Raw genomic sequence first — 27,332 nt, forward strand, 5'->3', positions numbered from 1 at the left:
TGTTCCTGTCTTGAGCATCCCTGATCTCGAGCCACTGCTGTTACTGAGATTCAGTAAGTGGCTGGTGTTACGTTATTGACTTATAATCTGATTAACTCACATTACAAAAAAAAAAAAAAATGCTTCGGTGAGGTCAAGTATGATTTTATTTACTCATAAAGATCAAAAAGGACATTTATACACTAATTACAACTATTTCTATATCAAAATGAATGTCATTTACCTCTTTTGCATAAGACTGTATCACTCCAGCAGCTTCTATTTTCCTTTTGCATCTCTGTTTAACAGTTACACTATTATTATCCAAATCTTGCATGAGCTTAAAGAAAGCCAATTCATTAAATAACACTTCAGATATCTCTACAAGAAGATCTTCTCCACAATCCTTCAGTTTTCTGCCAGCAAATTTTGCCAGTGAATCCTATTCAAAGACAAACCAAATCACTTTAAGATTATACCAAACTTTAACTGTGGGTAGAGAAATACAGATGATTAACAAATTTGAATTATAATACTCATGAAGAGAAAAACAATTTTGTAACTTTTTAGTACTGAAAAACTTAAAACTAATGTCCAAGATAGGCTAAAACACAATAGGTGAATATTACTAAGCAGGACTCTTGCTAGTCCTGCCCCCAGTTAGGAAGCACTACTATTACATAATTTAGTTACTGTTACAGCCCAAGAAGTCTCTACTATCAATAGTTTCCAGTTTCTACAATTTCCCAGATTGGTAAAAAAAAAAAAAAAGAAAAAAAATTATTTTAGAAAATACCAAGGAATACTTTCTAAACATTCCAAACTTGAAATGTTGTTCTTAGGTAGAGGAAAAATCAAAACAAAATTTTATTAGAGTTGGAAAAAGCCTTAGAGATGGTAAAGTTAAATGAAGACACAGGGCCTAATACAGTATTTTTTAATTAAGTAAGGAATAACCTAAAAAGTATTACAGCATCATCCCAAACAGATGCTAGAATGAACATCTACTTGAATAAATTGTGTAATGCCAGAAAATGGGGGGGGGGGGGGGGCAGGGAGTCCTAACCACATGGTACATACTGGTAAGTCATATAAGTACAAGCTCTTACCTGTAATATACTTCCAAGCTGCTTATGAAAGAACTTTACAAACTCTTTGCTCTCATTGTTTTGCTGAGTAAGGACCAAAACCATGCGTCTTACTGAGGTTAGAAGTTGAGAAGAACATACTTCATCCATGTGCTCCTGAGAAAAATTCTAGTTGGTTAAGATATAACTTACTTATTGTGTAAAAAGTGTTAATCCACATGATATATGAGAGTGTATTGTTCTTGCATAAGCTCCTCAACTTTTAGAGGCACATTTGGAGACTTTGTTCATAAGAACAGCCAACTCCCCACTACACACACTAAAAGGTTTGCAAATTTTGATTCACCATAGCAGATAATAGCCAATAAGAAACTGGCTGATTCAACATTTCCCACTACTTCCTTTCTGTACTTGAAGGAACTATTCCTGCCATAGTTTCCATATCGCCTGTATGCCTATTTGCAGTTCAGTTCAACTAATCGCACAATCATACTTCAACTTCCACCAAATTTCCTGTGTTATCTGCTAACTTTCCTTAGCCTTGGCACTGCTGACATACTGTGGGTTGGAAGACGTTGAGCAGCCCTCTGAAGTCTACCCAAAAAAATCAAGATTTGAAGTGAAACGAGACATAATAGTTGAAATCAGATCATTAGTTCTACTAATTTTGTTGGCCTCAGAAATTGTCTGAAGTGATAAATTTAGCAAGGGAATCCTCATGAAAGAATAGAATCAGACACAAAATTGCAAATGCAACAAAATTTTCTGAGATGGTTTCATTCCCTACACATGAAGGTAAGTTATATTTTTTAACATTTAGAAAATAATTATACATATCAAATAAATATCACTACCAATATACCTAATTTAACAAAAAAGACACATTTAAAAGTATTTATTGCATTACATGAACACAAAAATGTAAAAGAAAAAAGGCAATACTACTCTGTTTATGGCTAAGATGGAAGTAAGCAATAACCTAAATAGAATAAAATAGCATATATTCTTATAATTTAGGGGAATATAAATATTTTAGGGGGTAAAAATATATTTTAATAAAGACACAAAAATAATTGATGAAATTGATGTATTTGTTTAATCTCCTCAAATTCCTTTTATCTAGTCTCTGAGATCCTTCTTGAGGGTAAGTACTAAGAAATTGAGAAAGATCTTGTTCTATTGGCGGGGTATATAGCAGAAAATCGCGATACTTTGTCTTAAGTGCTCTATAAAGACAGGTACCAAGTTTCCCAAGAGCAGGGAAAAGAAGGAGAAATTCTGCCAGCTAATACATACAAAACTATTTCAGCTCAATCCTGAAGGATAAGACCAACAGAGGAAGGATAAAGGCCATTCTGGGCAAAGGAAGTAACATGGGCAATGTGCCTTTTTGAACAATGTCAAGCAGGATACAAGGCATGTGGAAGGAACAGTTAAAAGGCTGGGATCAGGCTGTAGAAGTTTTATGGGCAATGCTGAATCTGATCTGGATCCTGTAGGCCAACAGTTTTCAACCTATATACTTGACTAGTTTAAAAACCACAGTCAAGGTTTGGTAGATCAATTCACTTACTAACATTCAATAAGTATTTACTGAATACTACTATGTGCATGTATTATTCCTGGGACTGGTAAGACACTGACCAAAACTATCTCTGATGTAACTCTTCATGACTTCATGGAGTTTACATGTAACAAGGGAAACAGACAAAATCAATGAGCAAATATTAAATAGGTTATAAGGTGATAAGTACTATGAAGATAAAGAAAAGCAGGTAAGGAAAGGGGAGATCTGTTCACCAAATAAATAACATTTGATTAAAGCCTTCAGGGTTCAAAGGAGAAAGCCATGCAGACATGTGAAAAAACAGCATTCTAGACAGAAGTATCAGCAAGTGTCAAAGCCTTCGAAGCACCAGTAATGCTAGCAGGAGAGTTGAAAGATTAGAAGAGGAAGCAGAGACAAAACCATCTGGTGCTGCTGGGGGTGCTCAGGAAGAGGCTAAGGTTTTTAGTTTCTACATGCAATAATTTGGGCGTAGACAGATGGATCCTCTTTCCTCTCTTGGCTATCAAGCCTCTTTGGAGAAAACTGTTCCTAGAACTGCTTTTTCTCTCTTCTCTCAAAATACTCCAAAAAAAGCAATTACTTCCACCAAGGGAAGAAATATAAGTGTACAGAAATAAAAATTTTTGCTGTCAGCATCTAACACATTGGCAAGTACAAGCAGGTTGTAAGAAATGAACCTAATGACAACATATTTTGTATTTTCCCAACTCTGAATGAAAAGATTGTCTTTTCATCTCTATTTTTTAAAATTTCCATTAAATGAGAATGTAAGAGTCCCATCTCAGAAACCAGTCCTGGCTTTCCTTCTCTCCCCTCTTCCTTGTTATTAAACAAAAAATGGTACTGCTTTACTTGTCTTATAGTTTCACTGTTGCTAGGAATATAAATTGTTAACCTTTCTGAGGGACAATGTAGCATAATGTCTCAAAAGTCTTAAAAATATTCATACCCTTAAAGCTACAAATTCTATGTCTAAGAATTATGTCAAAGGAAATAAAAATGGGATGCATACTTAAATTTAGCTAAATCATTTAAGCATTTTTCATAATAGTGAAAAACAAACCAGAAGAGAATAAACACAAACATTTAACAACAAGAACTAATAAAATAATTAACAGGAAATTCTGTTCTATGAATACTCAACCCTCACAGTAGCAATCATATTACTACTGGCAGTCCTACTTAGTCAACTCTGGCTCTTCTGCTTTTGCACAACCTCTTTATGTTTGATCACTGATCCTGGGCCCTAGTTCTAGTTCTAGGCTCCCTTCTCTTATCTAGTGCTGTGCTTTAGGTGACCCCATCTACAATTAGTAAGATCTGCTGATTTTCAAAATATATCCCATTTGTCTACTGTGCCCCATCTTTAGTACCACACCCTTACCTAAGTCATGATCATTTCTTGCCTGCCTCACTGTTGTTCTGACCCCTATACTCAATTCTCCAGAAACATCAGATTTTGTTTCTCTTACTTAAAATCTCCTACAAGTTACCCTTCGAACTTCCAACAAAATCCAAGCTGTGACCCATGCCTATGACAGTCTGCATAATTGGCCCTTCCTCCTATTCCAACATCATCTCACACGAATTTTCCTATAGCCATACAGTCGTTCCTCCAGTTTCTTCAACATGCCAAGCAAGCTTCTACTTCAAGGCCTTTCTCCGTCTGGAATGATCTTGGCTTAAGCCATCTCTTTATTCACACCTCTGCGTAAATGCTCCTTGAATCAAGAAGACTTCCCTGACCGTCCAGTCAAAAACACACTATCACATCACCATATTTTAATTCTCTGCATGGACTACCTGACATACATCTACTTATATGTTCTATATTTACTTATTTTTTTAAACCCATATTCTCATCCTATCATGTAAACTTCATGAGAGCAAAGGCCTTGACTTGTTCATTATTATGTCCCAACACCTGGCATAAAGTAGGTATTCCACAAAAATTTTTGAATGAATAATGAATCAATGTGTATATGTATAACCATTAAAAAATATGCAATAGAAAAATAGTGATCTAGATGTTTATGGTATCATTAATATTTGAAAAAAGCAGAATGCACATATATGTGGGCAAAATATTACAGAAAGGTTGACAAAATACTGACAGGCGCTATCTCTGGGTAACATAATTACAAGTGATTTTAGTTTTTTCTTTTATCTATTTTTCTTAATTTACTACGATGGAGTCTTTGGCATGAATTTTAAAATATAAAACAGAACACTTACTTATTTTTAAAAATTATTACTTACCTTCAAAAAAGGAATGACTTCTTTCATAATTGCTTTAATTTGCCGGTCCAGTTGCTGAGTATCAATTCTAGGACACGGGACGGTAGCAACTTCACTCACGGGTTGCTGGGAACTATGATTTTCAATAACAGGAGTTTCTATTTTAAAAGAGAAAATGCTACATTAGCAAATAAAGTCTATGATGTGAAATGTATACATTTATGCAAAATTCTAAAGAACCTTGAATTCTGATGATTTTATGCTAAAATAACACAAAGGAACATCCATGTAGTTCTAGTACCGCTGATAATTAAAAGTGGTCCAAAAATTCCCATTATACATCAGGTGGGGTTCATAGTTCTTTATATATGGATTTTTAGTCAATTCAAGAACACACCTTCTAAATTATTACTAATCGTGGTCGTGGCAGCAGCACCATCGTCATCCTCAACGATCCTGCAGGTGCACCTGACGTCTGGACTACTTTCAGCCTCCATCTTCATATGCGTGTAGTCTCTCATTCTGGCTAATGCCTGATCTAAGTGAATCACAGTGTCACCTGTGTACAGAACAAAAATATTTCTAGCAAATATAAAAGCAAACTCTTTTCATGTATCCTATAAAATTTACTAATAAAAATATAATGTCTGAATATAGGGAAGAAAAACTAACTTAACAAGTTTCAGATACTGTACTATTTGGGTACTTGGCATGTATTACCACATGTACTTAATCCTTAAAATAACCCTATATAGTAGATGATAGTACCCTCATTTTCACAGAACTTAAGCAACTGCCCAAGGTTTCACAGCCAGTTAAATATAGAATCAAGAATTGGAACCCAGGGGTCTTAGACTCGTAAGTCCATATGTTATTTCACATAAACAGTACAGCAAAAAATAATTTCAAAATATCATGCAAATTCTGATGTAAATAATCCAACCTAATACAAGCAATTAAGGTAAAGACAAGACCGAAGAATGAGATTTCCCAATTCTCTTTTGCTCACTTCAGACAAAGCTAATGTTGAAGAACTTTAAATAAACAATCAGCTAATGAAACTAAGTAGGTACAACTCAAAATCACTTGAGAACTCAGTAAGTAAAAAAAAAAAGGGAGAAGGTTGACTATAGATTACCTTTTCTCTATAATGACATGAGCTCAGTACAGACTTGGTAAGTGTTAATATTTAATAGATGGGAGCTCCTAGAGAGAGCTAGGGTTTAGAGTCCTCATATTAATACTTAGTAAGGCAAAAGGAAAACTTACTGCTTACTGAAAGGTACCTAACAATACAGCAAGGCTTGACCCTTTTCTTTTGTCATGGAAAAGGCTTTTGAAATCATCTAAATCTTGTTTTCATCATATAAACAAAAACTAGAATTACAGGACATTATTCTAACAACTAAGTGTCCTGGAAGTCTGAATGAGTGAATACTTGGGGACATTTTGATATGCTACAGCCTGGAAAATGAATCAGGTACTTAGACATCTTTCTTTTCTCTAATTTTCTTTCCAAATTTAGGACTTGGGGCTTTTTTCTCTCTGATCTATGAGACTCTCTAAGCTTTTGTTTTACTACTGATGGAAGAAATACAATGTGTCATGCCTTAGAGTTGCCTGGGTTTCCAACGATAGATTATATATGCTAAGAAATTTCAGTTCTTATTGCAAATTACCAAGTTCACATTTTTATTGAAGATGTGACTGGATGAGGCAATGCTACCTCTAAATTCTTCTTACTGATTAACTAGAAGATCTTAAGATGATTTTTATTTTGAAATCCAACATTTAGTAAAAAAATGACTTCATTCATTTATTAAACATTAATTGCCTAATATATGTGGCATGTCGTTGTTCTGGCAACTGAGCATTCAGTCTCTTCTCACAGAACTGACAAGGGATGACTTTCCTCTGAACTTCTATTATGCATGCTAGAAAACTGCTTATTTTCCACAAGAACATAGCATGGTAAGTAAGACCCCATTTCCTAAGTATATGCAGAAAGTCAGAAAGATGAGATGACTGGCCCAAAGTCAAAGAGTTAACAGTCAAGAGACGGCTGAATTTAGACTGATGGATGGGTAGTGTTTTAAGTTCACATTCTTTCTACCACACCTTCCCTTTCTAAACTTTTGTTTCCTTATCAATGCAATTCAAAGATTTTATTAAAGTCATGTTCTAAGATTACAAAAAATTCTGCTTACCCAGAACATCTGTTGCAAAAGGCTCACAAGTTGAAGATACACTAGCATTATCAGCATCATTTTGCTCACTTATTTTATGTGTTTCTCTCTCAAAGTTCTTCTCAAAAGTTTCCTAAGTTGTAGTTTAAAAAAACAAATAAAAGTCACTAGTATTGCTTTTAAAATTGTATGGATTAATATTAAAAATGTAACATAGAAACTATTTGCATAAAACACTTCAAACTGTGATATAATGGAAGTTATGAATGGTTGAATGCAGAGTCACAGAGAATATCAAACATCAAGTAGCCTTGCAGAACACGTTGTCATTACGGAGGTGAAAATGCATAGTGCCAGCTAACCACACTCTACCTTGGAAGAGGCAACATTACTCCTACACCCTCGGGGAGATTCTACCTTCAAACTCTAACAGTATCTAATACTTTACTATGATACCTGGTTGTCTCATATCAGAAGAAAAACACTGACGGCACCATTTATATTTTTAAAAATTTTTATTGAAATATAATTTACATACAACAATGCACCCATTAAGTGTACAGTTTGATGAGTTTTGAAAAATATACGCACTGAGGCAACCATCTTTCCTAAAGATAAGACCATTTCCATCAGCCCAGAGAGTTCCTTTGTATCCTCTACTCCCCACTCACATGATTTCTATCACCAGAGATTAGTTTTGCTGTTTCTAGAACCTTATATAAATGGAACCACTCAGTATATACTCTTTAGTGTCTTGCTTCTTTCACTCAGTATGTTTCTGAAATTAATCCATGTTGTTGTGTTTCAGAAGTTCATTATTTTTTAATGGCTGAAATAGTATTCCATTGTATGGATATACCACTGTTTATTTATCCATTTATCTGTTGATGTTTCCAGTTTGAAGCTATATGACTAAAGATGATATTAACATTAGTGTACAAGTATTTGTGGATATGTTTTCATTTCTCTAGGATGAATACCTAGAAAAGAAATTGCTGGGTCACATGCCAAGTTTATGTTTAACTTTACAAGAACTGCCCAACTGCCTTCCAAAGTGGTTGTTACAATTTTTACAATCCTACAAGCAGTATGAAAGTTCCAACTGTTTCAAGTGCACACCAATACTTCTTATTGTCCATCTTTTAGATGTCTAAAAGCTTTTTTAGATAGCTTTTCCAGCAGGTGTGAGGTAGAATCTCATGTGGTTTTAATTTGCACACTGGCCATTTATATATATTCTTTTGTGAAACACATGTTCAAATCTCCTGCCCATTTTTATGAGCTGATTTTTTTTTCTGGATGCACCCCATGGAATATGGAATCCTTGTTCCCCAACCAGGGATTGAACCCAGGCCTCCTGCACTAGAAGCATGAAGCCATAACCACTGGACTGCCAGGGAGTCCCTTGAGTTGATTTCTTACAATTAAAGCCCTTTCTATAGTTAGGCTTTTTATACAGTCATTTGCCAGATATATGTACTAAGGCTGTTATCTCCTAATGGTACCTTTTGAAAAGCAGAAGGATTTTACTTTGATGAAGTCCAATTTATTTTTTTCCTTTCATATTTAGTGCTGTGTCCTACAAAATCTCTCTCGTGTCAAAATCATAGTTTTTTTTTTTCTAAGTTTTATAGTTTTAACTTTTCCAGTACTGTTGTTCTTTAGTGACTCTTTTGAGACCCCATGGACTGTAGCCTGTCAGGCTCCTCTGTCCATGGAATTTCCCAGGCAAGAATACTGGAGTGGGTTGCCATTTCCTCCTCCAGGGAATCTTCCGGATCCAGCAGTCGAACCTGTGTCTCCTGCATTGGAAGGTGGATTCTTTACCACTGAGCCACCAGAGAAGTTCCTTCTACTACTATAAAGTAGTTTCAAATTAATTTTTGTGTACAGTATGAGTAGGAGGGAGTATCAATTATATTTTGACTGCAACTCATCTCAAAACTATCTTCTTTCCAAGTTATTGATCTTTTAAAGTTTCTCTTACATTATGAAATGAAAGGCCTGTCCCTGATTAAAGGAAATTCTGGCATAAGGGAACATGTTTTAAGAAATGGAAACATTTTGTTACAACTTCAAGCAATACCCAAAGTTAGATGTGACTTTGCCATTTTACAGCACCTGGAGTCGATGATGGAAACTGTCTCTTCCTCTTCCTAAACCTCAATTCCTCATCCTCCTTAATTTATAATCTCCAGATGACTACTTCAATTCTCTCTTTCATGGCATGGAAATGTTTACATGCCCTAAAAGGTATCTGAAAACCTCCATAAATGGAACTCCAAGGACCCTGGCTTAGTAACATGGAGAATGAGACTCTATATCCACCCAATATGGTAACCACTAGCCATGCAGCTAGTTAAACAACACTTAAAATTTAGTTCCTCAACCCCATTAGCCACATTAGTGCTCGAAAGCCACGTGTGCTAATAGATACTGTACTAGACAATGCAGATTGTAAGACATTTGGAACATTCTAGTGGCTAGCACTGCTCTGGATCTGTGGATATGAACACTGGACATTGTGCTAGCACTGCTGCTGACTAAATGACATAAATAAAGGGAAGATGATGATATAAATGAAGAATTTACGTTTTAGATGAAAAATTAAAGAACTGATTTATTTATTTAAAAGTAATTCTAAGTATAGTTATTTGTGCCAAGTCCCTATGGTAATGGAATGAATTTTTGTGTCCCTCACAAAATTTATATATTGAAGTTCAACTCCCAAAGTGGAGATATTAGGAGGCAGGGCAGCTGAGAGGTAGTCAGGTTTAGATGAAGTCACCAGGGTAGAGTCCCCCTGATGACCCTTTTAAGACAAGGAAGAGACATCAGAGCTTTCTCTCACTGCACAAGGATACAGGGAGAAGGTGGCCATCTGCAAGCCAGGAAGAGGGTCCACACCAAGAACCGAGTCTGCCGGTACAACATTCTCAGGACTTCCTAGCCTCCAGAATCATGAGAAATAAATCTCTCTCGTTTAAGCCATCCAGTCTACAGTATTTTGTTGAACCAGACTAAGCTAAGACACCTACTTACAAAGTATTACTACATCTTTAAATCTTATTTAACTTTAAAAGCTTGTCAGGTTAATTATATCATAAGTTGTAGCTCAATTTTCCAAATGTATTGTGCAAAACAATGGGCTCAAATCCTTTAAAATAATTGGAAGTAATGCTGCCTATATGAAATTTGGATAAAAAGAAAGGCGCTAGAGTTAAGGATATAAAATTACTAAAAAAGATTTTTCAAAAAAGACATTCTTCATGCTCTCTCAGTCATTTCAAGGCTAATAAATTTAATATAAGCTAGTATCTCCTATGTTTTATGTATACAGCTGGAACACTTCATTTCCCACCAAAAAAGACAACACAGTTTTCAACTGGTTACAATAACAATTAATTCCAAGTACCAATCTGTTACATTAACTTATATTTGATAATAAAGTCAATCAAAACCATGTACTTTTTGTACATAGGTTTATGTTCATAGTAGTTTAAGGGCTAGAGCCTGGTGAAGAAAAATTTTAAGCAGAAAAGATGACTTGGGGAAGTACCATTTTAAACACAAGAGCAAAAATAGAGCAAAAATTTAGAAGTCCTCAATAATTGTAAGGAAGTTACTATACATGAAGAAAAGATGATCATCTCTGGAGAAAACACTATCTTTTCAGGAAAAAAGCTTATGTTATCATATTAACCATGGGAAGAAACACAATAATATGCTTCCAACTTCATAATCATAGTAGACATTTGCTAATCAATTATGGTACTCTGATCCATGAATATCCAGGTGCTGAAGGTGGTATAAAAAAGAACATACTTGCTATCCCAGGACCACATACATACAATCTTTTAAAATAGAATCAGGATCTGAACCTTTAAACAGGTGATTTCCAAGTGAGCTCATTACCTCCTCAGTCTCTTAGCAGTTGGCATACATTCAATCCACTATGTGCAAAGTAGGTGCTACTTGGAGAATATAGTTTATTGAAAATATATACTTCCCTCATCACTCTTTCATTTCCAGGCCCTTTTTACTTTACTCAAAATTTTCTTCAACAGTTTTAATACATTAAATTACATTTTCTTCTAGGCTTTTTTTGGTCTAGCTTCTCTTCTAACCTAAAAACATAATTTATCTTGTATTTATTCAACGGTTCTGTGATCTAATTGCTGTATGATTTACTCAAATGTCTTGAATGAACACAGCAATTTTTACTAAATGTGTGAGTGAGTGAAAGTTGGTTAGTCATGTCTGACTCTTTTGTGACCCCATGGACTATACAGTGCATGAAACTCTCTAGGCCAGAATACTGGAGTCGGTAGCCTTTCCCTTCTCCAGGGGATCTTCCCAACCCAGGGACTGAACCCAGGTCCCCGGCATTTCAGGTGGATTCTGTACCAGCTGAGCCACAAGGGAAGCCCAAGAATACTGGAGTGGGTAGCCTGTCCCTTCTCCAGTGGATCTTTCTGACCCAGGAATCGAACCAGGGTCTCCTACATTACAGGCAGATTCTTTACTAACTGAGCTATTACGACTCAACTCCTATATTGGACAAAGGAGATATAAATACAGTTATTTTAGACCTTATAAGCTATCATTTCTATATAACTTTCGGTGTTTGACTGCTGTCATATTTTGACTGAATTTTATACCTCACCTCAAAATTAAGCAATACATTACACTTAGCTTTTGAAAAAAGCTAAAAACTAAATACATAGCGTATAATCACAATTTATTAACAAACTACTTAACTTTTGTTCGCTGCATATTGAAATTATGTCTACATTTCATTAATCATTATCAGCTTACATCATCAGTAGTAGCAAGGCTTTCACTGGGAGTAAGTTCTGAGTTGGATGCTATCCAAGTACCAGAATTCACGGACTTTATATTTTCTCCTTCTTTTTCATGGTTCTCAGAAATATGCCTGGATACTATGTCCTAAAATAAGGAGAGAAGATAGCTATTTATGAAAAACATTTGTGTTTAATCACAAAATTAAAAGTAAAAGCAGACAGCAAAACAAAGGCAATCCTCCCAACCTCAAAGATTAACTATGAGGAAGATATAACAGGACAATACAATGAAAACCTGTCAGAAAAAGACTTTTATCTAAAGCCACTTAAGCTATATAAGAAAATTATTAAAATGGCATGGAAATACATAAAGAAACAGATTGAAATACTTATGGAACAAGGACATACTTCAATTTAACAAAGTAAACAGAAAGAATTGGGAAAATTGGCAATACCAGAAAGCAGAGGAAAGAGAATCTTAGGTACAAGATACCTGCAATGCATATAAGGCCCTCTGTCTCAAATAGTCTGTATTAAGTAGCTGAAGCTCATGGAAGAGTTCAATAAGAAAATGTGGACGAGATTCATTTTGAGAAATCAACGTAGCTACTTCAGAATAAATGGTATCCCGCAAAGCTTCGAACATGGAAAAATCACTACTGGTTTCTGGAAGATATTAAAGATCAGAAAGTTAATATTGGCGAAATATATTCCTATTTCTATTAACTTGCATCATTACTCTCAACTTTAAATTACTTAAAAATCAGAACACAATTCTATCGCAGAGCTTTTAAAGTAAAAAAAGAATCTTCATAATTACCAGGATAAAGATAATTCTAAAAATCTCAAGATACATACTACTTACTAGAGAAATAACATTATCTAGCATCACTTAGACCAAAGTTATTTCTCAGTGAAAAATATCTGGAAAATTTTACATGTTTTATAGGAATAATCAGTGGAAATCTTTCAGCACTTGAATAAAATAAGTGAATTGAAAATTATTTTCTTTTTTTGCTAATATGAACTTTTTTACAGAAAAGGAAATTTATTTTGTTAATGTTGAGAACAAACTAAATGCTGCCAAGGAGACCTACTACTTTAAGGTTTATCTAGTTAGATCTACTGATTCTCAAATCTCTACTATCTTGCTGTACTGATGAAAAACTGAATTTGTAAATGTAACAAAATAGGTACAATTTTACTACAGTGTCTTACTGACACACTCAGTATAAGCTGAAGCAAGCAGTGACCCAAATGAACTTTTCAGTTACCCAGAATTAGGTATCACTCTATTATTTAGCAACACTTCTGCTGCATGTATTTATTTATAACAGAGTTATCACACTTAAAGGTATACAGCCATACCTTTACTTTTAAAAACACAAATTAGGAACTGATCCCATTTTGAGTTCTCTACGAAAAAAAAATTTCCACACAAATTAGGAACTGATCCCATTTTGAGTTCTCTACGAAAAAAACATTTCCAAGTGTTCTTCTAGCTATCAAACTCTATAAACTTTCTAGAGTAATAGTAGAACCACAAATAGATACTTAAGTTTAAGTTCATTTTAGCTCACAGAAAGTAGTGCTAAATTTTCACAACAGGGAATTTGAAATGTTAAGTGTTTTAATACACTGTGCTTTCAAATAAATACTGCAAGATCATTAAGATTTAATTCACTTTTTCCAAGAAAGAAATTTTCAAAATGCAAAGCAAATGTGGTTTAATGAAAAAACTTTCCATTAACTTGCTAAGCAAATTAACATCCTCGGGCCTCAATTTCCACAAGTATAAGATGATAAGGATAATAAATATACAATGTCCCTACCGTGCCTCAGATATTTATGAGTATAAAATGAAATGATTTACTATGATGCACTGTTACTATAAAAATATTTATTATGAGCAGGAACTGGAACTATCTCTGTAGGAAATTTCTACTTATAGGAAAAATCCAGATAAGATGTGACAGCATACAAACTTTCCCAATTCATACACTATATTGTAATTTGATCAGTTGTTTTAAAAAATGGTTTTTAAATGGTTTCTTATATCTTAAAGATATAAGAACAAAGCATATTTAATGATATCTTTCATACCTTCATTATGTGATAAAATGATCACTCTAAATTATATATCAGTAAAGATTAAATTATTTCCAACTAATGAATTATAGCAGACATATACTTCATCCTTACAATAGAGAAGTCGAAAGTTTTTACCATTCTCTTTCTGGACTGAGGTGCACTAGTTTAAGCTAGAAAAATCTCTGACCTCAGCCAGATTTCTATGACTCCATCTTGTTTTTATCCTACTTTCTTCAGAGTTCTTTTCTTTAGGAAGTGCCACTGATATATTTAACTTCATCTGTGATAGATCCTTGTTTTGTGTTTTTTTTTCCTTTAAATTCTCCTAAAGGTTCATAACAGGCTTTTCTTTTTCACTCATGTGTAGCAGAGGAGGCATTAGAGAATATTTACAATTCTAAATCATACATGTCTAATAAATATTCATAGTTTAAAGACAAAAATAGCATTATGCAGTTTTCCATGACCTTTATTAATCATGGTATTTACATGTCATAGTTGTTTTGTTCAATGGTTTATTTTTTTACACGTGTGGACTGGTAAGAAAAAAATAACTACAACAGAAGTCATACACAATACTTAACACTGTAAATCACAGCTAAGAATAAAAACAACTGTATTTTTGTTTCCAAAATATTAATGCTCATAAGCATTTAAAGAATACAAAATAAATAACTTCAAATAAAACATTAAATTACAAAAAAAGTTTTCTATTACCTACATGAATGTGTTGGTTATGTTACACACACTAACAGAAAATGAAAGTAAGAGAAAAGCAGGCAATTTTACCAATTAAGAATTATAAATGAAAAGCTTCAGAATTTAATGGGTATGAATTCTCTTTCACTTTTACCAGCCAAATAACATATACACACTAAACTGAATCTAAAAAATAATTAGAACAATAAAACTAAGGATTTTTAGGACCAATGGTAAAAGTTAACAAAAAGCGGACACCAGAACTAAGCAGATTGTTACCTGGCGCTTCATTGCATGCATTTCTGTTAGACTGCTGTAGTATTCTCCTAGCATGTGCTGTAGGAAAGGGCAGACATAAGGATGAACATAAAATGTGTATGAATAGTAAAGACAGGGTCTATAATATGAATAAATGAATGAAAAAAAAAGAAGCAAATTTCTTTAAAATCATTTGCCTGAACTGAAATGTTATCACAAGGTATGGTTTATGCTCTATTTAAAAATAATCTCTTTGGGGAAAATATCAAATGATCTGCTATAAACTTGTGTTGATATGACTGATATGACTCTCATATAGTAAACTTTTACCATTCACTCTTAGAAGCGTACACATCAAGGCAACTTCCCACAGTCCTCGAGGGACAAGAGGACTGTACTGAATCGTATACAGTTCAATACTAGCAGCCTTAGATGTTACAATCAAATGATCATGTAACAAAAACTACTATTACATGCTACAAAGAACTTTAGGGTAATGGTTAAAACTAAAATTAAGTCTTCTACAAAATAGGAATATTTATATTATTCAAACTTGTTTTAGTTCATCAAAATTTGATGGTTATGTTTCTAAGTGACAGTAATAAGATCTGAAGTACTATGACCAACTATCAACTATTTAGGTAATGATAATTAATTTATTAAGCCTATCAATTTAGTGCCCTTCCCCAACCCTCACCTAACTGTCTACTGTTTGATGACATCACTATTTGATAAAGATAGTGAAAGGAGATGGAAACTACAAAATTTCAATAAAATGCTGGGGTCAGAACAACAGAATTAATATATTTGACAAAAGGATCCTGGACTTAAGAGACTAAGATTGAAACTTCAGCTCTATCATTTGCTAGCAATATGACCTTGAAGAAGTCATTTCAAAATATGAAAAATAAATATTCATTGTAAGTTTTAGAAAATATAAAGGAGTTTATTTTTTATATATAATTTATTTTATTTTTTAACTTTACAATATTGTATTGGTTTTGCCATATATCAACATGAATCAGCCACAGGTATACATAAAACCACTATTAATACTTTGATGTTCTTACACTTTTTTTTTCATCCAGATTTTTGTTTAAAATAGTTGGAATCACAATGTTTAGTCAACACCTAAATCCCAACTTCTTCTTTCACTTTTGTTTCCTTTAGGATGCATGCCTAAAAGTACAATTACTGAGTTAAAGGCATGACTTTTTTCCCAAGAACCAGTTAAACCAGATCAGTTTATATTACTGGTCCTTTATGAGCACTGAGAAAAAATAGGTACCCCCTGTGATAATGTTTCCTCATCTACAAAATAAAAAATAAATTCATAGGATTATGAAGTTCAAATGACGTAAGTAATTAATTTGTAAACAGTGAAGCATAATATAAATGGTAGCTACTATTATCATTTTCACGGAAGGTCTTAGGGACAACTGAAAATTTAGAGTCCATATTTACTGACTCTTTCTCCATATTTCTTTGAGATGTACTTACTCTTTATAAATCAGGAAAGTACTAGCATGTATTTAAACTAAAATGGTGGCAAATACATGACTCCATTCATTCAATAAACACTCACTGAGTGCCTACCATGTGTCAGGTACCACGCTAACATTTAAGATACAAATATGAAAAAATATTATCTATTGCCAAGGGACTCAAAAAAGCAATACAGACACTAAACAGGTGAATACTGTATAATGTAATACAGGCAACAGAAGAGGTTTACACAGGCTTTGACAGAAAAACAAAAAGGAAAAGGGAACCTATCCCTGCTTGGACTTGGATATAATTACAGAATTAAGATTTTATTTAAGAGCCAGCAGAGAAAAGGGCTTACAAAGAAAAGGACTTGAGGCAAAAAAGGCAACTGTCAAGGTGAGACAACTCTTGCGGTGGCTATGAAAAAATGTCAGTGAGAGTCAAGTTCAAGGCAGAGGGTATGAGAAAGGAGTCTGGAGAGGCAGGCAGGAAGGAATCAAATCTCTGCTGGCCAGACATGTTGCATTAAGACAACAGGACATTGTCCTGTAGGCATGGTTGAAGACCAAAGATCTTAAGCAGGGGAATGGTAAGATTTTATATGGAATTCTTATTCAGATAATATTATCAGAATTTCAAATTAGGAGAACCAAATTAATGTCAACTAAGTTTGTTTATTCAGAGTTTTATCAAAATGCATCAAAGACAATATCACAGTAACAATAAAATATATTAATATTTCCAGTTTACATTTTTGGTGTCAAGAATTGTGTACTTACACTCTACTATAACACCTTATACATGATAGGAAAGTGTGACAGATCAATTTTCAGCTAGTTGTAATATAGCTTTTCAAATCTAGGATGAATAAATCCTTAAATTAAGACAAACCAAAACAGAACATACCTGAAGATATTTCTGTAGACCTACTACATCTTATGACTTTTTCCAGCTGCTCATGTTTCTTTCTGCTGAGTACTTTTGCTTGAACAGGCTCTTCAGTCGGGGCTGAATGTCTGTTTCTACTTTTGCAAGGTTCACATGTGCTAGACACACTGGCACTTTCATACCCTTGAGTAAAAAAATTGACAACTGTTATCAGTTGCAACTAACTCAAACTGAAAGGGAAACTGATTTCCATAGTGAAATAGTACGAGTAACTTAATTTATAATGTTGTGAGGGCTTTGTTTAAGAAGAAATCAAAAGAGTAAAGAATATGTCTTAGAAATATCTTTGTAATAATCTCTGGAGGCATGGGGTAACAGTAATAAATTCTAACACTTCACTGTCCTTTGATATTCACCTCAGTGAATACATCCCCAACTCGAACTACATGGTAGACCTCACATAACCCAAATTCTGTACTAGACTCCAAGTTAACAATTTTTCAATATTAGTAAATGTAAGAATCATATCTAGTCTATATACGTCCATAATAGAAGAATAAAGCGTTTGATCATATGCCTTTTGTAAATAATATGACTTGGTCTAAAAATTCTTTCCCATCCATGGTGGTGGTTTAGTTGCTAAGTTGTGTCCAACTCTTGTGATCCCATAGACTGCAGCCTGCCAGTCTTCTCTGTCCATGGGATTCTCCAGGCGAGACTACTGGAATGGGTTGCCATTTCCTTCTCCAGAGGATCTTCCCAATCCAGGAATTAAACCCGGGTCTCTTTCATTGCAGGCAGATTCTTTACCGGCTGAGCTATAAAGGAAGTGCTACCCCAACCATAGGTTATACATACATTCTATTAAATTTTCCAAGCTTCGTTGTTAATCTTTTTTACATTTGCTTTTTGGTATCTAGCACAAGGTAGAAATTCAACTTAATTTTGTTCCACATGAAGAGCTGATTGATTATACCTATATTTTTCCCCCTGAATTAAAATGCAAGCTTGGTCGATACATTAAATCTCCTTATTTGTTGGCTTTTATTTCTGGACATTCCATCTGTTTTAATTATTCCAATGCCACAGAAGTTTCACAGTATGTTTAAACATCTGGTAAGGCAACTCCTATCTACCTTCTTTTCTTAGCTAATTTTGGACATCTGTCCTTCCATATAAGCTTTGAAATCTTTTGCCCCCGGTTTAAAAACCAATCCATGGAGATTCAAAATGGAATCTCACTTGAAGTATTTATTTATTTGCAGAGAATTGACATTAAATAATTTTACACATTCTAACTTAAGAATACAATTATGTTTTATATTTGCTCAATCTTATTTCATGTTCTTCAAAGTTCTTCTATAGATCTAGTACATTTCTTGCTAAATTTATTCCTTAGCATTTTTTGTCCCAGTAGCTCTGGATACTACTATGAAGAAAATACTCTCCACCACTTCCATTTCTACTGGGTATTATTAATACTATGATAAATACTTATACACTTACTTCATAACCTTATTTCATAATTACTTAAGTTAACTTAGGTAGCTATTTTCCAGTGTCTCTTGGGCTAGCTTAGAAAAAAATAAAAAATCTGCTTTCCTCCTTTTCAAACATTATTCCAATCATTTAATCTAGTCAAGATAATTTACGAAAAAATGCTTAATAATGATGGTGGCAGAGAGGGAATCTCAGTTAATTTCTGTCTCTGGAATATTTTCATTACAACAGTGCTTGTAACTGGCATCAGCTAACAGCTTTTATTATATTTAAATAACTGCCTCCCTTTTTAGGTGCATTTTCATTAGGAATGATGTAAAATTTTATCTAATCCACTGCTATGACTACATGATTTGTCCTGTAATGTATTTGATACAATAAATTATGCTGACAGATTTCCTGATGATAAATCATGATTACATTTTGACATTCTAATATTCTTTTGAGAGACTGGCAGATTAAATCTGCTAATATTTTACTTCTGAATTTATATTAACAAATGAGATTAAACTACTGCTTTCTTTACTGAACTGTTACCTCTCCTTTTCATAGGTCTCTATCTCATTCATACGTTGTTTCTATGAAGATAGGATACACCAACATTTTCTTTTCATCTTGACAGGTAAAGATGAGCTCTTTGTCAGAGAAAAGGACTCTTTGAGGGTGTGTACATTCTCTCTGTGTCTCCTGGCTAGAAAACAATCTGCAATCTTAAGTCTTCCTTCATTAAAGATACTCTTTTATTATTTAATAATTGCCTTCTCATCTGTTTTTTCCCTTCTTTAGAACTCCTTGTGTTATCAGCTCCCAAGATTTGTCTTTATGCCTCTAATCATTTCCCTCTTTATTTCTTAGTACTTTCTGGCTTTCCTGATGGCCCCAATGGTAAAGAATCCACCTGCAATGCAGGAGATGTGGGTTCGATCCCTGGGTTGGGAAGGTCCCCTGGAGGAAGTCATGCAACCCACTCCAGTATTCTTGCCTGGAGAAACCCCATGGACAGAGGAGCCTGATAGGCTGCAGTCCATGGTGTCACAAAGAGTCAGACACGACTGAGCAAACTAAACACGGCACGGCACTTTCTGCTCTGTGCAATGACACAGTTCTTCCCTTTGATTTTCTAGGCCAGTAATTTGGAACTTAACATTATTCATCCTCTTTTCCAAATAATCTAGACATTAAATGTGAAAATCATTTTTTCTAGTTCTAAAGAATTTATAATTCAACTTGCTTTTTAAAAATAATTCTATTTAAGTATTCTTATTTCACTCAAGTGAGTATTTCCTTCAATAATTCTGTTTTTACTAGACTCTACCTGTTCCAGTGGTCAGCTTCTATGTCTTCTCTCTGACTGCTGCTCCCTTCTATGTGCATTGTTATATTCACTAGATTAGTCATGACTCTCATCTACCCATAGGGCTGGACCCAACTGCTGGGGAGCTTTATTGGCAGCACACTGATAGTGCCTGGAAGTCTCATGACTACACTGAAGCAATGTTCTGGCTAGTAAGTTGTCAGCCTCCCATCAAGACAGTAAAAGGAAGCCTCTCGATTCCTCAGTCTCGTCAGTTGCAAAAGTATATGCTCTACCATGTTCAGGGTAGGCAGGATGCCACCTCCTTTTCCAATGACACCCTTTCCCATTAGTACCTTGAAGTGGCAAAAAACTGCTACTCTTGGAAGGGAACGAGGTGCCCTTCTCACAGAAGGGGTTGCATGGGTTTCCTCCAACCAAGTTTTCTCCAAGAACCACAGAGCTCTGACTTTTGCTCCAGACACTCTTTGCAAGAGCCAGCAGATTCTAAAGCCTTGCTGCTTCTACCTCCAGATCACAACAGCTGCTGTTAGTAATAAATAAGTTCCCAAGATACTGTCAGTTTATTTTCTGTGATATCCTATCTGGATTCAACTTCCCTTTCTTTCTCTAAAACCATCTTTCAAGTCAGGACTTCATCATCTCATACATAGGTTCCTGATTTCTTTGTCGGTCTCCCAGATTCTCCAGCTACCCTAACTCATTTTGCATGAAGCTTATTAGAAAAAGAGCTCTCTTGGTTAATATGGACTATTACACAAAACAGCAATAAAAGGTATGCTTGCCAAAAGTAACAGGTAAAATGATATGAATGGTAGTACTATTGCTCATTTAATTAACAGCAAACATAGATCAAAGAAAATGAAATATGTTATTCTAGTAAGAAAAGCTTCCCCAGCGGCACAGCGGTAAAGAATCCACCTACCAATGCAGGAGACATGGGTTTGATCCCTGGGTCAAGAACATCATCTGGAGGAGGGCATGGCAACCCACTCCAGTATTTTTGCCTAGAGAATCCCATAGACAAGAGGAGCCTCATGGGCTATGGTCCATAGGGTCACAAAGAGTCAGACATGACTGACTAAGCACATATTCTAATAAGAATATTTATATAAATGAAATTAAGTTTCTGACTGCTATTACAGAATCATGTGAAAAGTGCTAAATGAATTCTAATCAAAATTAAAATATGTATTATGCAGCATACACAAAATTCTCTTTAGGGAGCAGTTAATTCCCCAACAGTTAAAAAAAAAAAAAATTCAGTCATCCTCCAAAAGAGTTGAAATTGTTGAGAGAAACATGCTATAACTTTTCAGATGCTACCAAAATGGGGGGGTGGGGGGCGGGGCGGGGAAACCATGGTTTTACATGAGTCTCACTGCCGTCTATGGGGTCGCACAGAGTAGGACACGACTGAAGCAACTTAGCAGCAGCAGCAGCAGATTTAAAATATCAAGGGCTAGATTTCCAAAATTAGGGTACTACTGTTGACTAATTTCTCTTTGGAGCACTTTAATAGTAATTCTCCAGGAAAGCAGGAGATTTAAAGTTAGTAATATTTCAGAGTAACACTCGCCAGGCCAGCTGATATAACAACAGCAATAACAACTATGATGTTCCTTATCATAAGTTCAGTTCAGTTCAGTTGCTCAGTTGTGTCTGACTCTTTGTGACCCCATGAATCGCAGCACGCCAGGCCTCCCTGTCCATCACCAACTCCTGGAGTTCACTCAGACTCACATCCATCGAGTTGGTAATGCCATCCAGCCATCTCATCCCAGCATCAGAGTCTTTTCCAATGAGTCAACTCTTTGCACGAGGTGGCCAAAGTATTGGAGTTTCAGCTTTACCATCATTCCTTCCAAAGAAATCCCAGGACTGATCTCCTTTATGATGGACTGGTTAGATCGCCTTGCAGTCCAAGGGACTCTCAAGAGTCTTCTCCAACACCATAGTTCAAAAGCATCAATTCTTTGGCGCTCAGCTTTCTTCACAGTCCAATTCTCACATCCATACATGACTAATGGAAAAACCATAGCCTTGACTAGACGGACCTTTGTTGGCAAAGTAATGTCTCTGCTTTTCAATATGCTATCTAGGTTGGTCATAACTTTCCTTCCAAGGAGTAAGCGTCTTTTAATTTCATGGCTGCAATCACCATCTGCAGTGATTTTGGAACCCCCCAAAATAAAAGTCTGACACTGTTTCCACTGTTTCCCCACCTATTTCCCAGGAAGTGATGGGACCAGATGCCATGATCTTCGTTTTCTGAATGTTGATCTTTAAGCCAACTTTTTCACTCTCCTCTTTCACTTTCATCAAGAGGCTTTTTAGTTCCTCTTCACTTTCTGCCATAAGGGTGGTGTCATCTGCATATCTGAGGTTATTGATACTTCTCCCTTATTCATATAAGGGGGTTATTTCCTGTCTCACGTCATCATTCCTTCCCTTACCTCCTTTCTGTTTTCCTCAGCACAAGTGGCTGCCACAGCCAGTTGAGTCGCCATTATAGGGAAACAGCTTGGCCATGGCCTCCTAGAGACCTTCCATGTTCCCACACAGAAAAGGATTGAATCATCAATGAATCTAAGTCTTGGGAGAAGGCCTTATTGTCCCCCTGTAACATGGAACACAGGAACCTCCCTCTCTCTCTCTCCCCTGAAAGGTTTCATGAAAGGATCTCTCACCTCCTCCTAGGCTCTGATAAAATATGAGACCAAGTTTGGCTCATACCACTGAGGACACAGCTCCTTTCTGTACTGCAGCTTAGCTACAACACAGCACTGGCTCCGAAGTTACAGGGCGTCCCACCACTCATGATGCAACCGCTGTCTCGGTGTCGCCCTTGTGGTGGAATAAGGGACACGGGGAGCTGGCACTTTTGGCCACCCTTCCTTTCTCTGACTTTGTGAGCAATAAACTCTCTGGGTCTAAAGAGGGCCACATCCGTCAGGACTTGTCTTGCCTGACGCTGGACATTTATTTAACCTCAGTCTTCAGCGAGCACAAAGATCGGGGAAAGAAATGGAAAGATTCAGGGCTGGGTAGAACCCCAAAGTCATTACACAAACAGTCCCAACCAATTTCCCAAAAGAACGAGGACCATCTCAACTATGTGCTTCTACTCCTCTAATAACATCAAAAGAGGAAACAGGCCTGGTAGACAGAGCCAAATTATGGGTCTGATAACCAAGTTATATGTCTGATAACTCAAGTACCCATCCAGCAATGCCAAGAAATCATGCTAAACTCATAAAATCTGAATTTGAACTGAAGTTTGAAAAATGATTAGCACATAATTTGTAAAATCTTACTTTGCATGCAATAATACATATCTTCATAAAGACCTTCTATGGGAAACAAAGTTAAATGAAGATTTAGCATACTAACTCTGAAAGACTGTCAACATGTGCAGAAAAACCAGATTAACAGTTCATTCGGGAGAGTATATATGTCTACGCTTCATCTCACAAGATAGCAACTTAACTCCCACTGTGCTGGTCTATTTGTTTCCGCAGTTCTCTCAAGCTCTCTTCTTGCTTCATCCTGACTCATATACTACTTTTCTTATTGTTACTACAATTTGGAATGCTTTCCAATCTTCCCTCTATCGACCTCCATCCCTAATTTCTTTAAGACAAAGTAAACATTCTTTTTTCTAAGAAGTCATGGCTATTCCTATCCCATAGAGAACAAAAGAAGAATAAATCTGGTTCAGCACTTCTCAGTCTTTAATGTGCATATACTCAAATTAAAACACCTGGAATCTTGCTAACATGTGTACTGAAAAGCAATGTTGGTGTAAGGTGGGGCCCAAGAGGCTCCAATTCTAATAAGCTCCCAGATGATACAAACGCTGCCTGTCCATGGTTCACATTCTAACAGCAAGCATTTAGGTCATTTGATTTTGCTACATATTATTTTGACTCTGCATATATTAATTTGGTTCTCCTATTAGGTCTTTTATCTTTGTGTGCAAGCTTTAAAGGGGAACTCTCACGGACAAATGGTCTTAAATGCCTCTGACAAATGTGTGTGTTCTGGGCAAGTATTTTGATACTTAAATGTGAGAGCAAATAGATTAGAATGTCCATCTTTGCCTTAAGGTAGAAAAAAAGGTGACTCGTATAGCTGGAACCATAATTCTTCAGACTAAACAAATTTCAAAAATACAAATACACCAGGATTTCCAGGTTAAGGTAGCCATGGCCAAACGTTGGTTGAGAGTCTCTAAGACCCTGTTACTCAAACTGTAGTCCACAGACTACAATGTCAATACCAGTCAACAATCCTGGGGAGCTTGTTAGAAATGAAGGCTATCAGGTCCCTCCTGGGACTGACTGAATCAGACTCTTGACACTAAACAAGATTCCCAAGGAGATCTGTATGAAATGTTAGCATTTAAGAAACTAATACACACAAATTAATTAGTTGCAAGAGAGAATGCTGGGATAACAAATGTTAGTTTCTTTCCTTTTATTCATAAGACAAAAAAGCATTTTGTTGGGGCAGGTATTGTACTTCAATATGATGTTCAGAGTTACCCAGACAGTCTCTCTCTAAGTGATCACTATCTACTCAAATGTTATCTAGTGGCACCAAGAGTGACCATGGAGAAGGCACAAATGTATTTTCATTCATTTGGATGGTTTCAGATCACTAACTAATCTGCTAAGTAACCAGCTCCTCCCAAACCTACACAACTGAAAAGTTACTTCAAGGATGATAATGCATATGCTGAGAAAAATTCTGCCCCTGTTCAAATCCACTTGTTTAACCATCAAATCATTTTCTCTACATGGGAGTAGAGGTAAGAGTCCAGGACTTTAGGATACATGAAGTATTGAAATGGAAAAAAAAAATGTACATGTATTTTTTTCATGTTCGTAGTTTTCATCAGATTTTTCAAGGGTTCCATTATCCAAAAATGCTTGAGATAAATGCTGCCAAAGTTCACAAGTGGATTTTTAACTGCAAAGTGCCCTAGGACCCTTCAGTTCAGTTCAGTTCAGTTCAGTCGCTCAGTCGTGTCTGACTCTGTGACCCCATGAACCGCAGCATGCCAGGCCTCCCTGTCCATCACCAACTCCCGGAGTCCACCCAAAGCCATGTCCACTGAGTTGGTGATGCCATCCAGCCATCTCATCCTCTGTCGTCCCCTTCTCCTCCTGCCCTCAATGTTTCCCAGCATCAGGGTCTTTTCAAGTGAGTCAGCTCTTTGCATCAGGTGGCCAAAGTACTGGAGTTTCAGCTTCAGCATCAGTCCTTCCAATGAATATTCAGGACTCATTTCCTTTAGAATGGACTGGTTGGATCTCCTACTATACTTATACATATTGTAGCTTCCAAGAGAGGGAGTCAGTGGGTGCAGTCAGTTTTCAAACTTTTCTGATTATAAGCCTAGAATATTTTGTTCTCAAGCACCAAATACAGAACACAGAACAACCTTGAACACAGAACAACCTTTCAAGGCCACAGTCAAAAAGTGTCCCTTGCAAACTGGAAGGAGCGTTGTTTAGCTATAATGTTCCAGATTTTAGCTAATAAATGTATTTTTAATCTAGCAGTAGACTTCAGTAAATTCTTCAAAAATCATAAATCAGGATGGGGAACACATGTATACCTGTGGCGGATTCATTTTGATATTTGGCAAAACTAATACAATTATGTAAAGTTTAAAAATAAAATAAAATTAAAAACAAAACACCCATGAGAACAATAACAACAAAAAAAAATCATAAATAGTGAGTGCTATAAAGAGAACTTTAATGTGATACTCAATGACAAGCTTCAATAAAATATGGGTTAATGCTTTATCGTACTAGCTAAAGTTCAATTCCTGAAGGATTAAGAGCAAACATTTCAAAAGTGATTTCACCTACATGATATTCAGACTGCAATGTAGTTAGAGGGCCACATTTCTTTACATGAATCCCTACAGATCTAGCCAGAAGTCATGAATAAAGTGTTATGTGTAATATTAAACTATAGAATAGTAAAAACTTCCAAACTCACAGGAACCACCATACATAGGAAACATAAGAAGTTTTAAGAAGGCACTAAAAAGAATAAATGTTATGTTTTAAAATATCTACAACATTAAATCCTACTTGATACATTTTATTTAAAATGTTCTCAAAGGTAACTAAAAAATGACTTTATTCAAGTGGGTCTAAACAGCACCTACACATCTAGCCATACTGCAATTATTTACAACAGTGAGAGTAAGGTTACCAATAGTTAGGCTTATCAACAGTCAACAAATTTCAGTACTTACCAATATTTTTCACTCTGCTTTTCGGCTGAGCAGAATGTCTCTTCTTACTCTTTGATTTGGGAGTTTTATCTTTAGATGCCAGGCTGGCCTGTGCAGATGCTTTTCTTGACTTGAATGTTTTAGTTACTGTTGTTGGATCTACTGGGTCAAGCATACTGTTAAAGCTTTCTAAGGACACTTCATCAAACTGGCGTCTTCTCCTACTGGTATCTAGTTGATTTTTGCGATTACTATTTGTTGTTTTCTCTACAGATACTGCAAATCCAGTCTTGAGAAATGGCTTTTCTACTTCACCTTCTTGGTCATAAAACCATGGTGTCCTACTGTTCTCCACCTCCTCTTCAGGCTGTTTTTGATTCCTTACCAATGAAAATAAGTTTTTATATATTACAATGATACATTTCTATGTCTATGGAAAACTCCAGATATACTTAATTTGTAGTGTACTAGTAGAGTCAGATAAATAAAAATTGTCAACAGACTATAAAAATATTCTCACCAAATATACATTAAATATGAAAACATTACACAGACTAATTTACTAAATTATTTTAAAATTTAATTTTGGATCTTTCTCACTAAACCATTTTCACTAGTTCAAGTTCCAAAGATCCAACATTCAAGATGGAAAAGAGTGGGAAAGAAAAATCAAGGGAGGATGGGACACAAAAGGAAAAAAAAAAACACAGAAACAACTGAAAAAGAACCATAGCTGGAAACATACATGGATCTGTGTCACCTACAGCAGTCCAAATATAACCAGAATTTGGTGAAGACAATTGGTCACATAACGAGTAATTTATTTCTCTGCACATTAAACCTCGTTTAGCTCTATTAGTCTAGTGTCACTTTCCAAATTTTATCTACTAAACATCCTTGAATATGTTAACAGGAATTCAATGGTTAACTAAGTCTGGGGGAAAATGGGCAAAACAAAGTTAAACAGG

General features: G+C 35.5%; 1 protein-coding gene across 17 annotated transcripts in view; it reads right to left on the bottom strand.

Moving 5' to 3' along the window:
- Positions 1–27,332, bottom strand: part of PCM1 (pericentriolar material 1) — a 90,521-nt gene that overhangs the window by 13,333 nt on the left and 49,856 nt on the right. For 12 of the 17 annotated variants that reach the window (XM_061404275.1, XM_061404282.1, XM_061404289.1 and 9 more), the window contains 10 exons: positions 26,386–26,744; positions 17,309–17,473; positions 14,936–14,992; positions 12,360–12,532; positions 11,880–12,011; positions 7,083–7,194; positions 5,273–5,434; positions 4,897–5,033; positions 1,089–1,223; positions 224–421 (listed from right to left, as the gene is read on the bottom strand). In XM_061404275.1, the coding sequence (XP_061260259.1) occupies positions 224–421; positions 1,089–1,223; positions 4,897–5,033; positions 5,273–5,434; positions 7,083–7,194; positions 11,880–12,011; positions 12,360–12,532; positions 14,936–14,992; positions 17,309–17,473; positions 26,386–26,744 (1,630 nt within the window). The remainder of the gene's footprint in view (positions 1–223; positions 422–1,088; positions 1,224–4,896; positions 5,034–5,272; positions 5,435–7,082; positions 7,195–11,879; positions 12,012–12,359; positions 12,533–14,935; positions 14,993–17,308; positions 17,474–26,385; positions 26,745–27,332) is intronic. The other 5 variants (XM_061404291.1, XM_061404290.1, XM_061404287.1 and 2 more) reach the window with 1 other exon arrangement.

Source organism: Bos javanicus, chromosome 27 (assembly GCF_032452875.1).
Source record: "Bos javanicus breed banteng chromosome 27, ARS-OSU_banteng_1.0, whole genome shotgun sequence".
Classification (NCBI taxonomy): Eukaryota; Metazoa; Chordata; class Mammalia; order Artiodactyla; family Bovidae; genus Bos; species Bos javanicus.